Consider the following 18,870-nt stretch of genomic DNA (forward strand, 5'->3'; position numbering starts at 1 on the left):
TCCCCATACGTGACCCAATTCCCCCTTTGCTTCATACGGATCAGGCCGGTCGTTGACCAGCTCCCCCTGTAGTTCTGGACTGTGTACAAACTTGTCCCTGGTGTCCTCAGACAGCTCCTTGGTGGAGAGGTCTGCCTGTATAAGGGTGTGGACAGGTGTCTTTTCTACAGGTAACCAGTTCAAACAGGTGACATGAACACAGGTAACCAGTGGAGGATAGAAGAGCTTCTTAAAGAAGGAGGAACGGGTCTGTGAGGAACTGAATCCTTGCTGGCTTGTAGATGAATCCTTATTTTCTGCTCCATTATACAATCATTATTTAAAGATCAGACATTGTGATTTCCTGGATTCTTTCTTTACATTCTGTCTCTCACATTAAAGTGTTTCTGTGATGAACATCTCAGAGTAACAACTCATTTTATTAGAGGGACGACCTGAGGAATCAGTGACTGAAAAATCCTCGTCTGACTGCACATGCTGGACTCAGAATAAAGGATTTTTATGATTTTTAGTGTTAATGTCAGCTCTGAAACCCTGCCAGAGCTTCTTTTTTTGACTACAGGCATGTATGCAACAATGCATTCATTTCCATGCAGATGTTCCAGAAACGAACGGATCCCAAAGCAGAAACCATGAAGCTGCTGATCCTATTATTGGAGAAAAATGTAAAAGGTTTGCCTGTTTGAGAGTTTGTTTTCATAAAAGTTCTGATGTGTCTGCAGAAAAATTCTAGTTTATTTCTCAGCTTGTGAACACATGGTCTTTGTGTGACGCACGCAGTTTTGAGCCTCAGGACTTCCTGCTTCAGGCAGACGTGTCAAAAAGCTTCTCGATCATCTCCTCCACCTCTTCTGGCCGGTACTTGTGGTACTTCTCAGGGTTCTTGGTGAAGGAAATGTTGGTACATCTGGAAAACAGTTGATAGATAGCGGCTGTGGCTCACACACACTATTTTAGGCTTATCCAACTTCTTTCCTTGACAGATTTAAATCAAATATGATGGAGCAGAAAAACAGTGTTGCGCTACGTTCCCACCCGGCTCGGAAACGCCCTTTCAAGGGACCGCGTCCGATAGAAAGTCCACATTTCGGCTTCTACATTCAAAATTCTTTCGAGTTTTTACGCCTGTTTTCAGGCTTTCTGTACCTAATGCGCGTCCGTTGAACGTGCGCTCAAAGGTGAACTAGTTGACCAATCAGGGACTCTGTCTGGGAGCGACGTATGGATGTCGTCCTTGTCAAAACACAGAAGTGAGAACCGTTTGAAAATTGACCATGAAGGAGAAATGAATCAACTATGACACCAAAGTTCCCACCCTGACCCATAAATACTAAAAAACTAGATAGTGGCACTATCTATTGTCCTGGATTTTAAAAGCAATTCAGACGCCACGCTCACGACTTTTATTCTTTTTCACGGCGAATATGAAATCATCGATTTCACAAAGTTAAAATCTAATTAAAATGAGCGTTTTGGGACGATTATTTATGAGTCCACTGTCTTCTGAAGATAAAAACGTTGATGGTTTATCAAAAAAATACATTTAAATACATTTTTTGGCAAAAATTTTTATGTTGCAATGCATTGTGGTCTATATTCGCAGATCTAGTGAGCATAGATGCGAACTGGTTTTTCGCATTCAGACACAACCTCTTCCGGCTGTACGTTCATGCGTTCGTATCGGGTAGCAACAGACCGGTGTGAACACCGTCTGCTAAAAACGCTTTCAGGGCCTTGTAGAACACAAGGCACCCGGCTTGTGTGGTGCGTTCAAGGGGACGCGGAACGCACCAGTGTGTACGTAGTGCAACACCGCCACAGATGAGACTGCTGCTGGGATGTGTCCCTCACCTCTGCAGGAAGACTCTGTAAGCATCCGACACCGCTGTCTTCTGAGCTTGCCGGATGAAGTCTCGCTGATCTTTGTCTGGGATGGCCCAACCCTTCTGGATCTTACACAGCTCCTCCAAACCATCGTTGAAGCCCTAAGAGACTCTCTGGTCAGAGCTGCAGCTCAGAGCTGTTTTTGCTCTGCCATACTTTAAACTCCTTACCTTGAACTTCTCTTTAATCACTTGCCGCTCTTTATCTTTCAGCTGAAGGAGGAGAAAGCGTTTAAAGGGTTACAGAGTGTACATGATGGCTGTTCACATGAAACCACGATTGTATACCAGCATCGGGTCTGGACTGGTTTCAAATTAAACGTTTGAGAGTGTACCAAAGCAACTGCTTGTATAAAAAGACCTAAAAACAGGTTTTCAGCAGGGCCTGCTATACTTAATTAGCCCAGTTCAACGGAAGCAAATCCAGTCCTGACGTGCTAACGTGCTAACCGAGCCTCATGGTGACAGTTTATTGCTTTGCTTTCAATTTATGAAAACCTTGAAGGTAGTTTCTTCAGTTTTAGTTGGGAATTAGGGACACCCATGGGTGGAGTTGACTAAATCCTTAAGTTACTTTGTCCCATTTTTGGAATGTTGTTGAGGTACGATGCAGCTGTCCCAAATCACTGCCGAAATCCAAGAAAAACATTAAAAAACAATGTTTGTTAAAACTCCTTATTTAGAGCATAAACCTGAAGGCAGAGATGCTTCTTTAACTGGTAAAAGATCTGCAGACTATAACAGTTCAGAGAAAGAACCAAAAGAACTTTGAAAAACATGGAACTGTGACCAAAAAAACGTTCCATGGCAGTAAAACCCTAGACGCTGATTTACTTTAAGAGGAGAAGCTAATAATGAATGTAAATGATCTCCCCCACCAGAACTCCGCTGCAGGACTTTGCATCCCCTCCAGCCTGATAATGAAGTATCACAGAAGTCTAATCTTGAAGTCATTTGAGAGCTGATTTCTGTCCCGCTGAGACGGGACTTTCCAGATTTTAGGGGGATTAAAAAGGATTTATGTGGGAGTTCATGACTCCACACTGGGACTAGAGACCAGATAAAGCCATCCAGTGCTGTTGCTTTGTGACTTCCCACCCCCACAAAAGAGAAGCGCTAACCCTTTACAACGACCTGAAGCTAACTGCCCCAGTGCTGCCGTCGCTAGCGGTTTCTGACCTTCATGCCGGGCTGGAGGACGGGCATGTTGCGGTCCGTCAGGTGCTCTGTGACCTTCAGCCAGCTGTGGCAGACAGACGTGTTGGTTAAGTCAGCAGAAGGCAGGACACTGAAATCTTGACAACAGCTGAGTTTTGAGTTTACCTGCGCTGGTAGAACTCGATCTGCTGTTGTATCAGCTCTTTGTAGGAGGCCTCGGCTCTCTTCTGAGTCACGGTGACCAGCTGGATCAACTCAGACCTGCAGTTTGGTGACAGATGAGGAATAATCAAACCCAGCCTTCCAGCTGAAGCACAGAACCACCAGCTTCCAGCTACTGCAGGGGCTGTGGCTGTTTTTACAGATCCCAGCGGACCCACAGCAGCAGATTTTCAGCTCTCCTAGTCAGCTGCAGTGTCCCCAGCCTGAGGGTCTGACTTTGTGAGAAACAGGTTTCTTCAGCTCCAGGACAGTGTTTGGTTGTGCACTGAACTCCATTTTCCCAGAACGGAAGTGGTAAAAAAGAAAATAATCGTGTTTCAAGCTATTTAAAAAAAAAAAAAAAGAAAATGTAAATTTAGCCAGCTTTCCACATAGTAACATATAAATCTAACACTTTTCATCTAACACTAGTAAGAATTTACGTTATCTCGTCAAAAATTACGTTATCTCGTAAGAAATTACGTTATCTAGTAAGAAATCACTATCTCATAAGAAACAACTTTATCTCGTAATAATTTACGTTATCTAATGAGAAATTACGTTATCTAATTGAGAAACTACGTTATCTAGTAATAATCACGTTATCTAGTAAGAAAACACGTTATCTAATAAGAAATTACGTTATTTGGTAAGAAATTACATTATATGGTAAGGAAATACGTAATTTGGTAAGAAATCACGCTATCTAGTAAGAAATCACGTTTTCTAGTGAGAAATTAAGTTATCTAATAAGAAATCACATTATCTAGTAAGAAATCACTTTATCTCATAAGAAACAACTTTATCTCGTATTAATTTACGTTATCTAATTGAAAAATTACGTTATCTAGTAATAATCACGTTATCTAGTAAGAAAACAAGTTATCTAATAAGAAATTACGTTATTTTGTAAGAAATTACATTATCTAGAAAGAAATCACGCTAATTGGTAAGAAATCATGTTATCTAATAAGAAATTACGTTATTTTGTAAGAAATTACATTATCTAGAAAGAAATCACGCTAATTGGTAAGAAATCATGTTATCTAATAAGAAATTACGTTATTTTGTAAGAAATTTCATTTTATAGTAAGAAATCACGTTATCTCGTAAGAAATTACGTTATCTAATAAGAAATCACGCTTTCTAGTAAGAAATCATGCTATCTAATAAGAAATTACGTTATCTAATAAGAAATCACGTTATCTAATAAGAAATCACGTTATCTAACGAAAAATTACACTATCTAGTAATAATCACGTAATCTAGTAAGAAATTACGTCATTTTGTAAAAAATTACATTATGTAGTAAGAAATCACGTTATCTGGTAAGAATTAAGTTATCTAATAAGAAATCCCGTTATCTAGTAAGAAATCACGTCATCTCATAAGAAATCACGCTAGCTTGTAAGAAATCAGGTTATCTAATAAGAAATTACGTTATTTTGTAAGAAATTACGTTATCTAGTAAGAAATCCCGCTAATTGGTAAGAAATCACGTTATCTCGTAAGAAATTACGTTATCTCGTAAGAAATTACGTTATCTAATCAGAAATCACGCTTTCTAGTAAGAAATCATGCTATCTAATAAGAAATTACGTTATCTAACGAGAAATTACACTATCTAGTAATAATCACGTTATCTAGTAAGAAATTACGTTATTTGGTAAAAAATTACATTATCTAGTAAGAAATCACGTTATCTGGTAAGAATTAAGTTATCTAATAAGAAATCCTGTTATCTAGCAAGAAATCACGTCATCTCATAAGAAATCAAGCTAGCTTGTAAGAAATCACGTTATCTAATAGGAAATTGCGTCATCTAGTACAAATATCACGCACCATTCAAGAAGCGTGGAGGTGTTGAAACTGAATTATTTTTTTCCTCATTTCTGTAGTATTCTACTTCTGTTGTGTTCCGTTTCATGCTGTTGTGTTGTTCCTTCTGCATGTAGTGTGAGCCGTGTCGGCCACCGTAAAACTGAATTATCAGGAACCGTTAGTCACATCCCCCACAATTTTATCCCATACTCTAATTATCCTTATCTTGCATTTTGCCAGGCCACCATTTAAAATAAGATTCTTTTGTTAGTCTGTCAAAAAAAAAGAGTCTGCATTGATGGGGCTGTAGAAGAGGCACTGACTTCTCCAGAGACTTGAGGATGTAGTTATAGTTGTTGTGAAGGAAAATGGCACTCAGGGCTGAATCCTCATACACTTTGGATTTACTGAGCAGGTTTAACTGGAGGTTTCCCAAAACTTTACCTGGAGAACGACAGAGAGAGATGGTCAGTTTGAGGAGCGTCTCATCTCACCGTGACGGGGCCGGTTCCTGAACTTACAGATATAAGAGCTGAGGAGCCGTTTGTTGAAGTCGGAAGAGTAGCTGGTCGCTGATGAACTCTCTGGAAGAACACACACACACACAAAAGTTCACCCTGAACCGCTGGTGCAAAGCAACCACATGCACATCTGCCAACACATCAACTACTGATTCAAGAGCCAGCTTAAAGGTAACATCACAGACAGGGAGTATCAGGTCAGGACGCTTGGGGCCCACATCCAGACTGGTGCTTACCTCGGGGGTCTAAAGGTATATTGTAAGTGTCCCCCAGCACTAAAAGGACCAGCAAAGCAACAGGGAAGAGACAGAGAAAGAGGCACAAGTGCAAAAAGGTTAAAAGAGATTTGTTATTGCAGAGAAAGCCAACAGTCATCAGTCAGGAAAATGAAGGGAAGTGAAGGAGTTAGGAGGCAGCCGGAGCCGCGCAGGTGAAAGCATGCAGAGGACAGTCAGGTTGTACAGCACAGCGGAAAACAACCGAAGGGTAAAAACCAGGAACTGATGCTGCTGGGACACAGCCTGAGAAGGGGCCGCCATGAACCTCCGTGACCTCACCTGTTACTCAGTTTACCTGAATCTGCTGAATGCATGCGGTGGGAACTGTGTTTGCTAAGACAAGGGAACATTTAGAGCGACAGGATCGTCGACACAATCACTGGACTCGATCTCAAAACTAAAACTGTGAGCAGTCTCGCAGTTTGCAGTGGCTTCTTCTTCTTCTTACTGCCTTTTACACCTTGAGACGCTTAGGGCAGCAACGAAATCTTTCCACTTCTGACGGTCGCGGGCCAGGGTGATGATGGTTCCCCAGGTGTGTCCAAATTCCTTCAGCTCGGTTTCTACTGTTCGGCGCCAGGTGATCTTCGGCCGTCCTTTTTTTCTTTTTCCATCTGGTGTCCAATGTAGTGCTGTCTTTATTATTGTGTGGTTTTCACTCCTGAGTACATGTCCTATCCATGTCCAGCGTCTTTTGAGGATAATTGATGACATGTCTTCTTGATTGCTGCGGAGGAATAGATCTTCATTGGAGATCTTTTGGGGCCAGAAAATTCTTAATATCCTCCTTAAATTTTTGGTGTGGAAGGTCGAAAGTTTGGTCAAGTCCTGCTGTGTCATTCTCCAGCACTCTGCTCCATACAGTAATACTGACAGAACACAGCTGCTGTAGAGCTTCAGTTTTGTCTTAGTGCTGTACTGTGATGTCTTCCAAATATTGTTCATGCTTATGAATGCAACCCTGGCTTTATTAATCCTGTTCTGTATGTCCTTATTACTTCCACCTTCTGATGTGATGATGCTACCCAAGTAAGTAAAGCTTTCAGTAAATGGTAAATTCTGATCATTGACCTTGATGGGGGGCTGTGACGTAGTATTCAAGGTCAAAATCGCTGACTTGCTTTGGTTGATTTTAAGACCAACCTGGGATCCAAATCGGCTTAGCCGGTCAGTCTTGTCTTGCATATGTCGGTGAATATGAGAGATCAGTGCCAGATCGTCAGCAAAGTCGAGATCCTCGAGGGTGGAGAAGAGTGTCCATCTGATGCCAGTTGGTCCTGCTTCAGTCGTGCGCCTCATCACCCAGTCTATCACTACGTTGAAGAGGAGAGCTGACATCACACATCCTTGACGGACTCCAGTTTTCACTTCAAACCAGATGTCACTTCCTCCCACACAGCATCTATAGTTGTTATAGAAGCTTCTTATCAGTTTTATCATGTGGGTCGGTACTCCATAAGCCCTCAAGATTCGCCACAAGCTGTCTCTGTGCACACTGTCAAATGCTTTTTCAAAGTCTATAAAGTTAACGAAGAGCTGCTGCTGCCATTCAGCACTTTGTTCTATTATGTTTCTCAGAGCAAAAATCTGTTCCGTGCATCTTCTCCCTTTTCTAAAACCGGCTTGTTCCTTCCTAAGTATTGCATTCACAGCTTCCGATAACCTATTGATGATTATCTTGGCCATAATCTTGCTGGGGATGGACAGAAGGGTGATACCACGCCAGTTGTTACATTCGCTGAGTGTGCCCTTCTTTGGAATTTTGATGATTACACCTTTAGTCCATTCTTCTGGTATGCTTGCTGATATCCAAACGGTTTTGAAAAAAGGTTGCAATATTTTTGATGCTGTTTCTGTGTCCGTCTTGAACAGTTCAGCATTCAAATTGTCGTGACCTGGTGCTTTATTGCTTTTCAGTGACTTGATAACTGAGACAATTTCCTCCTTTGTTGGTGGGTCTGTGTTGATGTCTAGGTCTGTCTTTCCTTCTGGAATATCTGCTCCTTCTGTTGGTGGATCTCTGTTCAAAACTTCCTGAAAATGTTCAGCCCAGCGGGTATCTTGTTCTGCTTCTGTTGTGAGAAGCTTCCCCTGTTTATCTTTAATTGGTAAGCTGACAGTAGAGTGGTGTTTTCCACATACTTGTCGACTAATTCTGTACAGCTGGCCTTGTTCTCCTCGGGTTGTAGCTCTTTCTGCCTCCTCAGCAAGCTCCTCAATATATGCTCGTCGATCGGCGCGCACCATTCATTTTACTGTCTTATTGGCTTAAAAAGCAGTGGCTACTCAACACAAAAAAGCTGAACCTTACGGTAAAAGGAGAAACTGAGATGGTTCGTTCTCCAGCTAATATGAGATTCTGCACTTATCTCTGTGTCTCCAGGTTTGTTTCTATTGGTTTGCAAAATTCCAGGCAGATTCTCGCCATTCTCCTCTGTCATTTGGCAGGAACTGTCTTCCTGTTCAATATTTCTCTCTCCTGTCCCCCACTGTAGCTAAAATCTATCAAATTCTTGACATGAGCAGGCTGGAAAGGAAGAAATGGATGCCTGGCACTGACTTGAAATTTGAATTCCCTTTGGGTGCTCGTGTTTGTGTATCTGCCATGATGTTTTCAGACAGACAGGTGGTGGGTGGACGTCTGCAGAGCTACACAAAGGAGCAAACCTTGAGATGCCAGCATGGCTCCTGCAGTCTCGTGGAAGTCCAGCAGCTGCTGCAGGAACAGAATGGCCTGAACGGAGACAGAGAGCTCAAACAAGCGGCAAATAACCGGAGAGGCAGTGCAGAGCAGAAACCAAGCTTACGTTGCTGGTGAGCTCATGCACTGTTCCATCTTTGGGCATGTTGTACTCTTTATCAGGATCATTCTGTAGTTAGTGGAGAGAAAACCCATGTAAATGACCAGCAGCCAATAGACAAGGGGTGGTTTAAGTGGGAGCCGCATGCCTTAATGCTGTCTGCAAACTCTTCCAGTGCTTTGGCTCCAATCGTCTCCATGGACGTGATGAGCGTTGGCAGTTTGTTCTTGGTGCTCGCCGCCGTTCCCTGCACGTCAAATCAAGTACAGTCGCTAAACACCCCAAGACCAGCTTCTTCCAGAAATGAGACGCCGCAGACCCAACCTGAAGTGTGGAGTCAAAGTCTGACTTGTTCATCTTCAGATGTCTGAGGATGGGGAAGATGGTGAGCACCGCCGAGTAGTCGTGGCGCATGATGGCCCTGCGAGCTGCAGACACAATGTTGTCTCCTTCCAGCATCAGGTTGTCCAATGCTTCCTGTGGACAGACATGATGAAACTGAGCATGCAACCAGAATGTGGCTTAGGGAAAAATGTCCTGCTTTTAATCATTAAAATCCTTTCAGCCAGATAAAAGGTGTCCGTGTCTATGGTAATCTATGGTATCAATGGTCAGATACGGTGAAGAAAAACAGTAAGAGTGACTAAAGAGTTTTTAGCGTCAACTGCTCATCTACTGGACACTCAACCAACAAACAGAGAATGACCTAAAAAAGGAAAAAAACTGGATGGTTGATGTCAGCAATCAGAGGAGAATGAGGTTTCAAATTTGATTGTTGCTTTGGTTTATTTTTTCTTGACTGTGGAGTTTCATTACTGTAGATGGTAGGGAAACCTTTAGCAAATGACCAACACCTGGAACCTCAGGTGGATGTTCTACAGAAGCTTTACTTTCAACAGCAGCACCTGATTAAATCCTCAAGAGCCCTTCCTGCATATCTGATGCTGTACTTCTGCCCGGTGATTACAGATAAAAGGATTGTTGAATACTTTTGTGTCACTACGTCTAACCCCTAAAACCAAATTGTCTGGGAAATCCTCAATGAAAGCTCCCTGGTTTGACTCCTCTGACCTGGATGAGGGAGTCAAAGGTCTTCTTCTGGTGGTGTTCAGGGATGATCTCGGTCAGCAGGGCGTACTCGCTCTGAGCCAGCTTCACAAAGGCACTGATGCAGTGGATGTAGGAGTCGATCTCGATGTCAAGAACATCGTCTTTCCCTAAGAGTTGCATAACAAGAGCTCCCGTCAGCTGACAAAACATAAGACAAGGATCTAAACAACAACTTCAGCCCGGAGTTTAACTTCTTACTTTATAAGAACTTGATTGTTAAAGGAAGAAACTGAGCTGAGGTTGCCTCTCTGATCAACCTCTGAACTTCTGGAATTCGTCACTCACCTGGGGCAGCCCCATGCTTCTCAGTCAGGGCCTCAGTGATGTGTTTGACCCGTGGGTCATGATCGTAACCTGGTGGGTGGGGCGGGCCAGCAGGGAGACTAGTCAAAACGAGGTCAAGACTAGGCTAAGAGGGGGGAGAGGGGACAAACCTGACCTGAACCGCCCACCACCAAGCACCAGAGAGAAAAGGCAGGGCGTGCCCACCCAAGATGAGTGAAATGTAAACTGGTTCTGAACCAGTCTACATGTTAAACTGTGGGACAAAAACCAGCTTCAAATGTCACAACAGCTTTGGATTCATTGCAGCTTTTGACAGATTTCCTGATGGGAAAATGGGAAAACCCCACGTCTGACACCAGTTTATCAGTTGGATGGGAGTTTAAGCAGAAAATGAATTCTTCTTTCCTGATAACTTCCCGACCCGACTTGATTGAAAGCTATTAATGGGAGAAAGGTCTCATGTGTTCATGGTCTACCGGTGCGAAGCCCATTGAGACGACTGTTGTTTGAATTTGGGCTCTACAAATAAACTTGAATTGAATTGATGCATAAATGAATCAATCAAAAAAGACATTTTAAAGAAGTAAGAGGTCAGATTTGGGTGCTTGTGCCACTTTTGACTTTATCTTCATCATATCAAACCTTTTAATTTCATTACTGATGGGATTGCTGGTTAATCTGTAGGTTTTCTAAAAACATGTCTTTGTGGGGGCAAAGGACGGAGTGGAGACTGAATTACATTGGAATAATTGAACTTAACATTGTTGGTGTAAATGCATTTATTTTGCATTTTTAGACAACCTAATATTCAAAGCCGGGTCAACTAAAATAAAAAATCCGTTTGAACTTTATTAAAAGAAATTTTTTTAGCAGAGCCAATTGACTTCAAGTGAGGTTTGTGTTAAAAACGCCTGAAGACAAATGTTTGCTTTAAAGCAGTGAAGCAAAAACATATTTGTCAGCCACAGATTCCTCAGGTCGTCCCTCTAAAAAGCTGAGTTTGGTCTGAGATGTTCATCATAGAAACACTTTAATGTGAGAGACAAAATGTAAAGAAAGAATGCAGGAAATCACAATGTCTGATCTTTAAATAATGATTGTATAATGGAGCAGAAAATAAGGATTCATCTAGAAGCCAGCAAGGATTCAGTTCCTCACAGACCCGTTCCTCCTTCTTTAAGAAGCTCTTCTATCCTCCACTGGTTACCTGTGTTCATGTCACCTGTTTGAACTGGTTACCTGTAGAAAAGACACCTGTCCACACCCTTATACAGGCAGACCTCTCCACCAAGGAGCTGTCTGAGGACACCAGGGACAAGTTTGTACACAGTCCAGAACTACAGGGGGAGCCGGTCAACGACCGGCCTGATCCGTATGAAGCAAAAGGGGAATTGGGTCACGTATGGGGAGATTTTGGACAAAAACCTCCTTCCAATAGGGAGAACATCAGGGATGGAACATGTCTGGATCTTCCAGCATTACTAAAAGAATCCCCCAAAGATCACCCAGCAAAGTAAAGAGTGTCTAAAGGATTTCAGGGTTCTAGAGTGTTCCAACGGTCCCTGGACCTCAATCCATGGAGAATCTGTGGAGGGAGTGGTTGCCCAGCAACAGCCCCAAAAACAGCACAGCTCTAGAGAAGATCTGCATGGAAGAATGGACCAAATTAGCAACTACAGTTCAGATCGTCTGAAAATCTTCAGGAAACCTTGTGGGGAACAGGAGCCAGCCTTGTGCTGTTTCTTACTATATAATGTTTTTTTCAACTTTTTTTTACTATTTCCCTGATGAACCACCCACAATGGAACTGCTACTGACAGTTACAAAAAGTCTATCGGTTCCAAACCTTTGACCTCTGTCATTGGAACCACATTACAAAGTACTGAGATGAACTTTTCTCAGTGACTGAACATTTATTTTCTGCTCTATTATACAAAGAAACTCAAACATTGTGCTTTCTGGATTCTGTATTCACATTGTGTCAAAATGTTTCTATAATGAACATTGCAGACCAAAGTCAGCTTTTTCAGAGGGATAACTTGCAGAATGGTTCCGTTCATCGTGAGTGCTGTCCATCATGTGTCCAATGATCTGAAGCGGTACAGTCTAGAAGCTGCTTTGGCCGGCTGTTGGGACTTTGTGTTTGACTGAAACCAGCTGGAAAAAAGAGACAGAGAAGACCAAGGTGCTTTACCTTCCAAAGGAGTGAGGTTAGAACCCCCCTTTTTCCCATCCAGCCCATGCTGTGAGTACTGTTTCAGAAGGTTCTGAGCCTTGCGAATGGTCCCTGGTCCCACAAACACAGAGAAAGAGTCCAGAGGAGAGGAGTGGGGCCAGCAAGGTCCAGACAACCAAGAAACACCAGAAGAAAGAGGAAGAAGAAAAAGAAGCGGGAAACGAGTGTGATGAAAGGCAGACACCACATCCCTCCACCAATGGGGCAACCAGCAGGGTTTGTTTTTGGGGTGGGGGAGAGGGAGCACCACCTATAGCACCAAAACCAGTCAACCCAACAACAGCACTACAGGACTGCTGTGTGGAAACACACATGTAAGAAAGCACACAGGTTAGGTCACAGGTCATACATGAACATCAGCAGATCATAATCAGATGACATCCAGAAAACATTACAGCACGAACGCAGCCTCAGCGCATTGTGGGTTGGTAGGCAGGTGGAACATTTGGAGCTGCGCTCATTCCTTTTCCTTACCTTAAAGTACAGAAATGCAAATGACAAAGCAGCAGACGGCGGGCGGCTCTATCACACGTGCAGCCAATGACAACAAACGTGAGCAACTGGACGTCCGATGGCTTCCTCGCCCTGCATAGCGTTCAAGTCAGCGACGTCCCGATTACAAACAGGACATTGTCCCCCTACTTCGTCCGTCTACGTCCTGATTAATGTCCTGTTTACAAATAGGACATTGTCCCCCTACTGCGTCAGTCTACATCCTAAATACAAACAGGAAATTGTCCCCCTACTGTGTCCGTCTACGTCCTGATTGTTGTCCTGATTACAAACAGGACATCGTCCCCCTACTGCAACCGTCTACGTCCTGATAAATGTCCTGATTACAAACAGGACATCGTCCCCCTACTTCGTCCGTCTACGTCCTGATTACAAACAGGATATCGTCCCCCTACTGCGTCAGTCTACATCCTAAATACAAACAGGAAATTGTCCCCCTACTGCGTCCGTCTACGTCCTGATTAATGTCCTGATTACAAATAGGACATTGTCCCCCTACTGCGTCTGTCTACGTCCTAATTACAAACAGGAAACCGTCCCCCTACTGCGTCCGTCTACGTCCTGATTAATGTCCTAATTACAAACAGGACATCGTCCCCCTACTGCGTCCATCTACGTCCTGATTAATGTCCTAATTACAAACAGGACATCGTCCCCCTACTGCGTCAGTCTACATCCTAAATACAAATAGGACATTGTCCCCTTACTTCGTCCGTCTACATCCTGATTAATGTCCTGATTACAAACAGGACATTTTCCCCTTATTGTGCCCATCTCTGAGCATCTGGAAGCTTCCAGTCCAGCTTTGTGACAAAGCAGACGTCTACAGGACTACAACACAAGACTACAACACAAGAAGACGTGCTGTCAAATCCTGTCCGCCCCCTCCAGCAGCAGGTCACTTTACTGCAGTTTTGGGTTTAGGCTCCGGCGCAGCTTTAGTGACTTGAGCTGAACCAAGTGCACGGCATCAGGCTGCTACAGAGATTCACACCGGAAGTTGTGTGTAAAATCTTTCGACTCCAGCTGAGCTTTTGTGACCCAAGCAAAAACACATTTCCTCTGAAGCTGCAGCAGCGCTAAGCCCTTCTACACAACTCTGCTGCACAACTCTGCTACATACACACTGTGCAGCTCCTCAGCCTTTAGTGTCACAGCAGCAGAAATCTAACACAAATCTAAACGGCCGTCTTTTGTATCATGTCTGAATAAAGGATAGGATCCGCGTTTAAAAAAAAACTAGTTTGAAAAAAAAAAGTATGGATTTTCCTAGAATAGAATCACCATTACAGCTCTTTCTAGGGTTGGGTTTACTGATCTCAAATGGAAAAGGAAAGAATCAAAGCATTTTCACTGGTAGATCAAAGGTTAGTGTCTTCAACATGAAAAATCTGCATAATTTCCTATTTTTTTAATCTCCAACCAGTAACCAGCTGGATGTGGGAGTTTAGAACTCCCTCATTTGGACTTTTTAAATCATTAAAGCGTGTTTTCTGCAGAAATTCTGGATAAAAACAAACATCTCGTTTGATGCATCGAGTGTGAAGCAGAAGCTCCAACACAGGTTCACTTTGCAGACAGAAACAGGAATTTTCACCGCGTGACTCTGCCGAGTGTTGATTAACAAACTCAAAAGTCTTAGTTCAATAACGTTTATAGTGGCTGTGTTATTAATGGACATTTTGGTTCTTCTATTATCAGACACAGTATCAGACATCTTCTATCAAACTCAGAACTGTTTAATCATCTAGTAGTTCCAATCATCACCTGAGTTTTGAAAAGATCTTATTACATTAAACGCAGCAGATTATTTTCCATAAAGAAACTTTTCCAGATCTTTGGAAGGTTACGTTTACGACGTTTACGACGTTTACGGCGTTTACAGGTCAGCTTTCACCGCTGCTGCAGCTGCCATGAAACTAGAAGCCTATTGGTTGACATTCAAGCCACCACGTTGCACACAAAAGTTGCAAATAAAAAAATGTTAAATATTTGCTTTAGATTGTTTATTTGTATAATGGAGCAAAAAATAAATGGTCACGTTAAACTGAAATCTATGTAAACAAAATCAAAAATAGAAAAAAACAGCGAGATGAGGCACAACGCATGAAAAAACATTTGTTTTGCAAAAATATTTTTGAATGCAAAAAAAAATTGAATAAATTTTTTTTTGAAAGAATATAACATTTTGAAAGACAAAAATGAAAGCCAAAAAAAGCAAAGATAAAAATTTGAAAGCAAAAAAAAAATGTAAAAGCAAATATTTATTTATATTTTAATTTGCAAGTTAGAAAGTTTTGTGTGCAGCGTGAAGGCAGAAATATCGCTCCATAGAGGCCTGCTCCCTGAACACCAGCATGAAGATGCTCCACATCTGCCATCTTCATCCTCAGCACAAATGAAGATGTGCTGCTTCAGGGACGACTCTGGTAACCACAGCAACCACTGGACATGAGCTCAGAGCACAACAGTGAAAGCTTTGTATTTACCTGGGATGTAGACTGTCATCACAGCACAGGAAACGAGGAAAGAGGAGAGGATGGTTAGAGAGGACAGTTAAGGAGCAAACGGCTATATCGAGGCGGCTGGATGGAATTCAGCGCCACGTGCAGAAAAGGCGCAAACGCCTGACAGACGCCACATTTTCACATGTATTTCACGTCTCTGTTATACGACGGAGTTCTAGGGCCACAAAAAAAAAAAAAAAGGAAAATAACGAGATTCAAAGTCGTAAATTTACGAGATTAAAGTGGAAGTGAGCATTCAGTGCAGCAAGTGAACGTCACGCAGCAGCAAAGCGGATGTTTATTGATTATGTTCCATTTGTTTGATTTACGATTAATTCATGTTTAATCCATTGATGGGGGGCCTTGCAGGATATCTGCAGACGTTGATGAAGACGTCGGTGTCCCTGCAGCTGTCCAACTTCAATGTCGCCAAAATGTTCAGAATTTCTCTGTTTTTTTTAAACTTAGCCGGAAATAAAGCTTCACAAAATGCTCCACATCTGTCATCTTCATGCACGGCTCCAATAAGCAGAGAACTTTCGTGTTTTGTCTCGTTACTTTATTACTTTTTTGTCTCGTAAGTATATATATATATAAATTTAAATTAAAAAAAAACAGGTTTGTAAACCGGCCCCAAAACTCGGTCGTGCGGTTATGTGACTGCAGGCGGAGGATGGCAGAAGAAAACTGTGAGTTGCTGACCTGGTCTCTTGGGAACCTTTTTGGTGGGCGTGTCCTTGCGTTTGGTTTGGACAGCGGGCGAGTAGAGGACCCCAGAGGAGGCGCTGTTCTTCCGGAAATGCTCTTTCAGGCCTTTGATGGACCGATCCAGCTGGTTGGACCTGATCTGGAAGTAGACGTTCATAAAATCTGAGGAAGACAAAAACAAAAGAAGAGTTTACAATCTGCCTCTTAAAAAATCTCCTCCTCTGTTGAACTCTCACGTGTTTGATCACTTTTAACATTATACTTGGGCTTTGGTTGATCACATGGTTGCCTATGTAGAAGATCCAAAGGCCTCACTACTGTACTGGGACACATATGTGCATCGATTAGCTAAACTAGCATGAGCCAGGCATCACAGCGTCACACTTAACACAAAACAACAGCCAGTTCAAACTCATTTTGAACTCTGAGGAAAGAATCCTAACACATCTGTGACCTTGACCTCCAACTGCAGTGAAAACTGTTCAACAGAAGTCTGGAAAAAGAAAGCCTGTGAGGTTGGTTACGTCCTGGTTACCCTGGTTACGTCCAAACTCCACCAGCCACCCGGTGATGCAGATGATGTCCTGGAGCACCGCCTCAGGGAGGTGTTCCAGCACCACCTCCTCCTGCACCTCCAGCTCTTCGTCCACGCTGATGGTGTCCAGGATGAGGATGGGGGGAACGGGCTTACTGTAGCGCGTCAGGAGGCCGCGGAACTCCGCCTCCAGCAGCTCTTTGCCCTTTTCAAAGCGCGCTTTCTGCAGACCATCAACGTTTTGGAGAGTTACTTGAATCTCACTCAGTCTCAAAATGCAATCTTGGTTCATTTATTCTTCTTTTTTTAGAGTCATACATGTACAGACAAAGGCTGATACTGTACCACTGTGTTAAGTTCAGGGCTGTCGGGGTTGTTGTCCTGAAAGTACTCCACTGCTTTCTGAATCTTTGCGATGCAGGCGAGGTACTCGTCCAGTCTGCCGGCAGGTCTGCGACAGAGCATGCACGTTTTCACAGCCGGCTCATTTCTTTGACTTTACTTCAGGAGGGGGTGCTGCTCACCCCTCACGGATGATCCTGTCGGTGTCTTTAGCCACGTGGTAGTAACTGATGACATGGTCCATGCAGGACAGAGTCTTGTCCACGTTCTCCTGCAGCCGCTGCAGATTCTCGGTCTGTTTGTGCACCGGGATGATGGAGTTCTCCAGCTGCATCAAGCGGCTCTCGAACGAAGACAGGATGGAGACCTTTCAAGGCACAAAAGGTGATCAGCAGGTTGATTCCCGGAGGACGTCGACGGTAGTTAAAGGCACCTCTGAGATGAGAATCAAAAATCTAGTATAACGCCTCAGATCTTGTTTATGGATTCCGTTAAGACATCTGATTAATCAAAATCAAAACCATCTTAACTTTAAACTTAAAAGAACCCCATTTGTAAATCATAAAAACTATTTAGATCTTTTTGCATCATTCTTGTTTTTTAATTACTAAAACTAAATGCTGCTTTCCAAACTATATCATTTTTTAGAATGACAGATTGACAGATAAATCAATGTTTAAACTGTTTCATCAAATTCAAAGCAATTCAGTATGTATTTATTTCTTCTTGGCAGGAAGACGGCACTTTTATTTTGAAAGAGCCGTTGAGCTCGCGCCTTTGTTTTCAGATCACAGTAACCCATAGTGAAGGGCATACTGGTCCTTCTTTAGTGGAAGCTTCTCTAAAGAATCAGGAGCCGGAATAAAACCACTTATTTCCCATCGAAGCAGCTGCATAGACTCTGTTGAGAAGAAAGTCACGTGACATGGAGCCGCCGTACCATCCCTTTGGTCAGCTGGTCGCTCTTCTCCAGGTTTTCTCGGATGAACGACAGCGTTTCTTGTTCCTGTAACATAGCCGATACCCGGCAGCCCACTCGTCACTACATTTGACTAAAATGCACATGAAAGTGGTTAACGTTGACATTCAGGAAAGGGGACATAAAAGGGAATAGTGTTCTGCGGGAAGAGGCTCCTTCCGCTTCACCGACCTGCTTCAGTTTTTCCTCGATCTCCCGCTTCCTGGCGGACGCATCCTCGATGGGAATCATCCTGGAGCTGATTCCCGTCAGAGCTCAGGCCTCCAGCGGACTTACTGCAGTTAACCGTCCCGTTTAACTCGGAATATAAACCACCACCATTGAACTCCTCTGATGTTTTCAGCTGGAGACAGGAGGGTGCGTCTAACCGGATGGTCACTTCTGGTTTGATTTTTCAAAATAATGTACCCGATTCGCATCGAAGAGCAAACAAACAGACCCGAATACATACAGATTTGAAGAAAAGCTGTATAATATAGTTTTTAACTATAATATACTTTAGCGTGATTTGAATAAATATATTTAGTGTAATTTATCGGATAAATGCTTTTAATGTGAAGGCCAGTTCGTTCATATTTCCGGTGTGTTCCTCTCATTCACATCCGAGTATGTCCAAAGCGGAACGTTTCTTCAATCCCGCACCGCTTTTAGGATAACAGACGTTCAAGCGTTATTAGTAACACTACTATTAACATTTCCCCATAATAACTACTACATTTCAAAAATTCTATATAATGTGGCATACATTGTCACGGCCTGACCAATGGCGCAGTCCGGCCGCTTGACGTCGCTGTTGCACTTCTAAAATTAGAGGAAAGTACAGACGCGTAATCATAATAAAAGACGAATTCGGCGATAAATAATCTGGTAAATCATAAAACTCTTAAAAGGCCAGCTTGATAAAAAGGTTTCCATGAACTAATCTACTTGTTTTATGCATCACTGTGTACTTTATGTCTTGAGGAATTGTTAAAACATTCAGGAGTGCTATT

The 18,870-nt window shown here is 42.8% G+C and overlaps 1 protein-coding gene across 14 annotated transcripts; it reads right to left on the reverse strand.

Moving 5' to 3' along the window:
* Positions 1-400: 400 nt before the first annotated feature.
* On the reverse strand, positions 401-18,261 carry exoc7 (exocyst complex component 7). 14 transcript variants are annotated; one of them, XM_020712056.2, is made up of 22 exons: positions 18,050-18,260; positions 17,840-17,905; positions 17,082-17,266; positions 16,903-17,008; positions 16,558-16,780; positions 16,017-16,184; positions 15,297-15,308; positions 12,253-12,345; positions 10,059-10,127; positions 9,735-9,880; positions 8,988-9,140; positions 8,812-8,910; positions 8,670-8,732; positions 8,530-8,596; positions 5,821-5,859; positions 5,585-5,647; positions 5,387-5,507; positions 3,207-3,302; positions 3,063-3,126; positions 2,055-2,096; positions 1,852-1,985; positions 401-907 (listed from the first exon to the last, which is right to left on the reverse strand). In XM_020712056.2, exons 1-22 carry the CDS (start codon positions 18,107-18,109, stop codon positions 805-807), a joined length of 2,172 nt encoding a protein of 723 aa, XP_020567715.1. In that variant the 5' UTR covers positions 18,110-18,260; the 3' UTR covers positions 401-804. The 14 variants fall into 14 exon arrangements, with proteins under 14 accessions (XP_020567715.1, XP_020567717.1, XP_020567716.1 ...); XM_020712058.1 differs by lacking the exon at positions 17,840-17,905 and having other exon boundaries at positions 18,050-18,261; XM_020712057.2 differs by lacking the exon at positions 15,297-15,308.
* Positions 18,262-18,870: the final 609 nt, after the last annotated feature.

This window comes from Oryzias latipes, chromosome 19 (assembly GCF_002234675.1).
Source record: "Oryzias latipes chromosome 19, ASM223467v1".
NCBI lineage: Eukaryota > Metazoa > Chordata > Actinopteri > Beloniformes > Adrianichthyidae > Oryzias > Oryzias latipes.

What these genes read in the sequence shown, in the direction of transcription:
- exoc7 (XM_020712056.2), bottom strand. Translation starts at nt 18,109, where the DNA reads ATGATTCCCATCGAGGATGCGTCCGCCAGGAAGCGGGAGATCGAGGAA. An exon ending in GCCCTGAACTTAACACAGTG is followed by an intron (nt 16,781 to 16,902) that starts GTACAGTATCAG and finishes GATGGTCTGCAG; the next exon opens with AAAGCGCGCTTTGAAAAGGG. An exon ending in TATACCTTTAGACCCCCGAG is followed by an intron (nt 5,648 to 5,820) that starts GTAAGCACCAGT and finishes GTGTTCTTCCAG; the next exon opens with AGAGTTCATCAGCGACCAGC.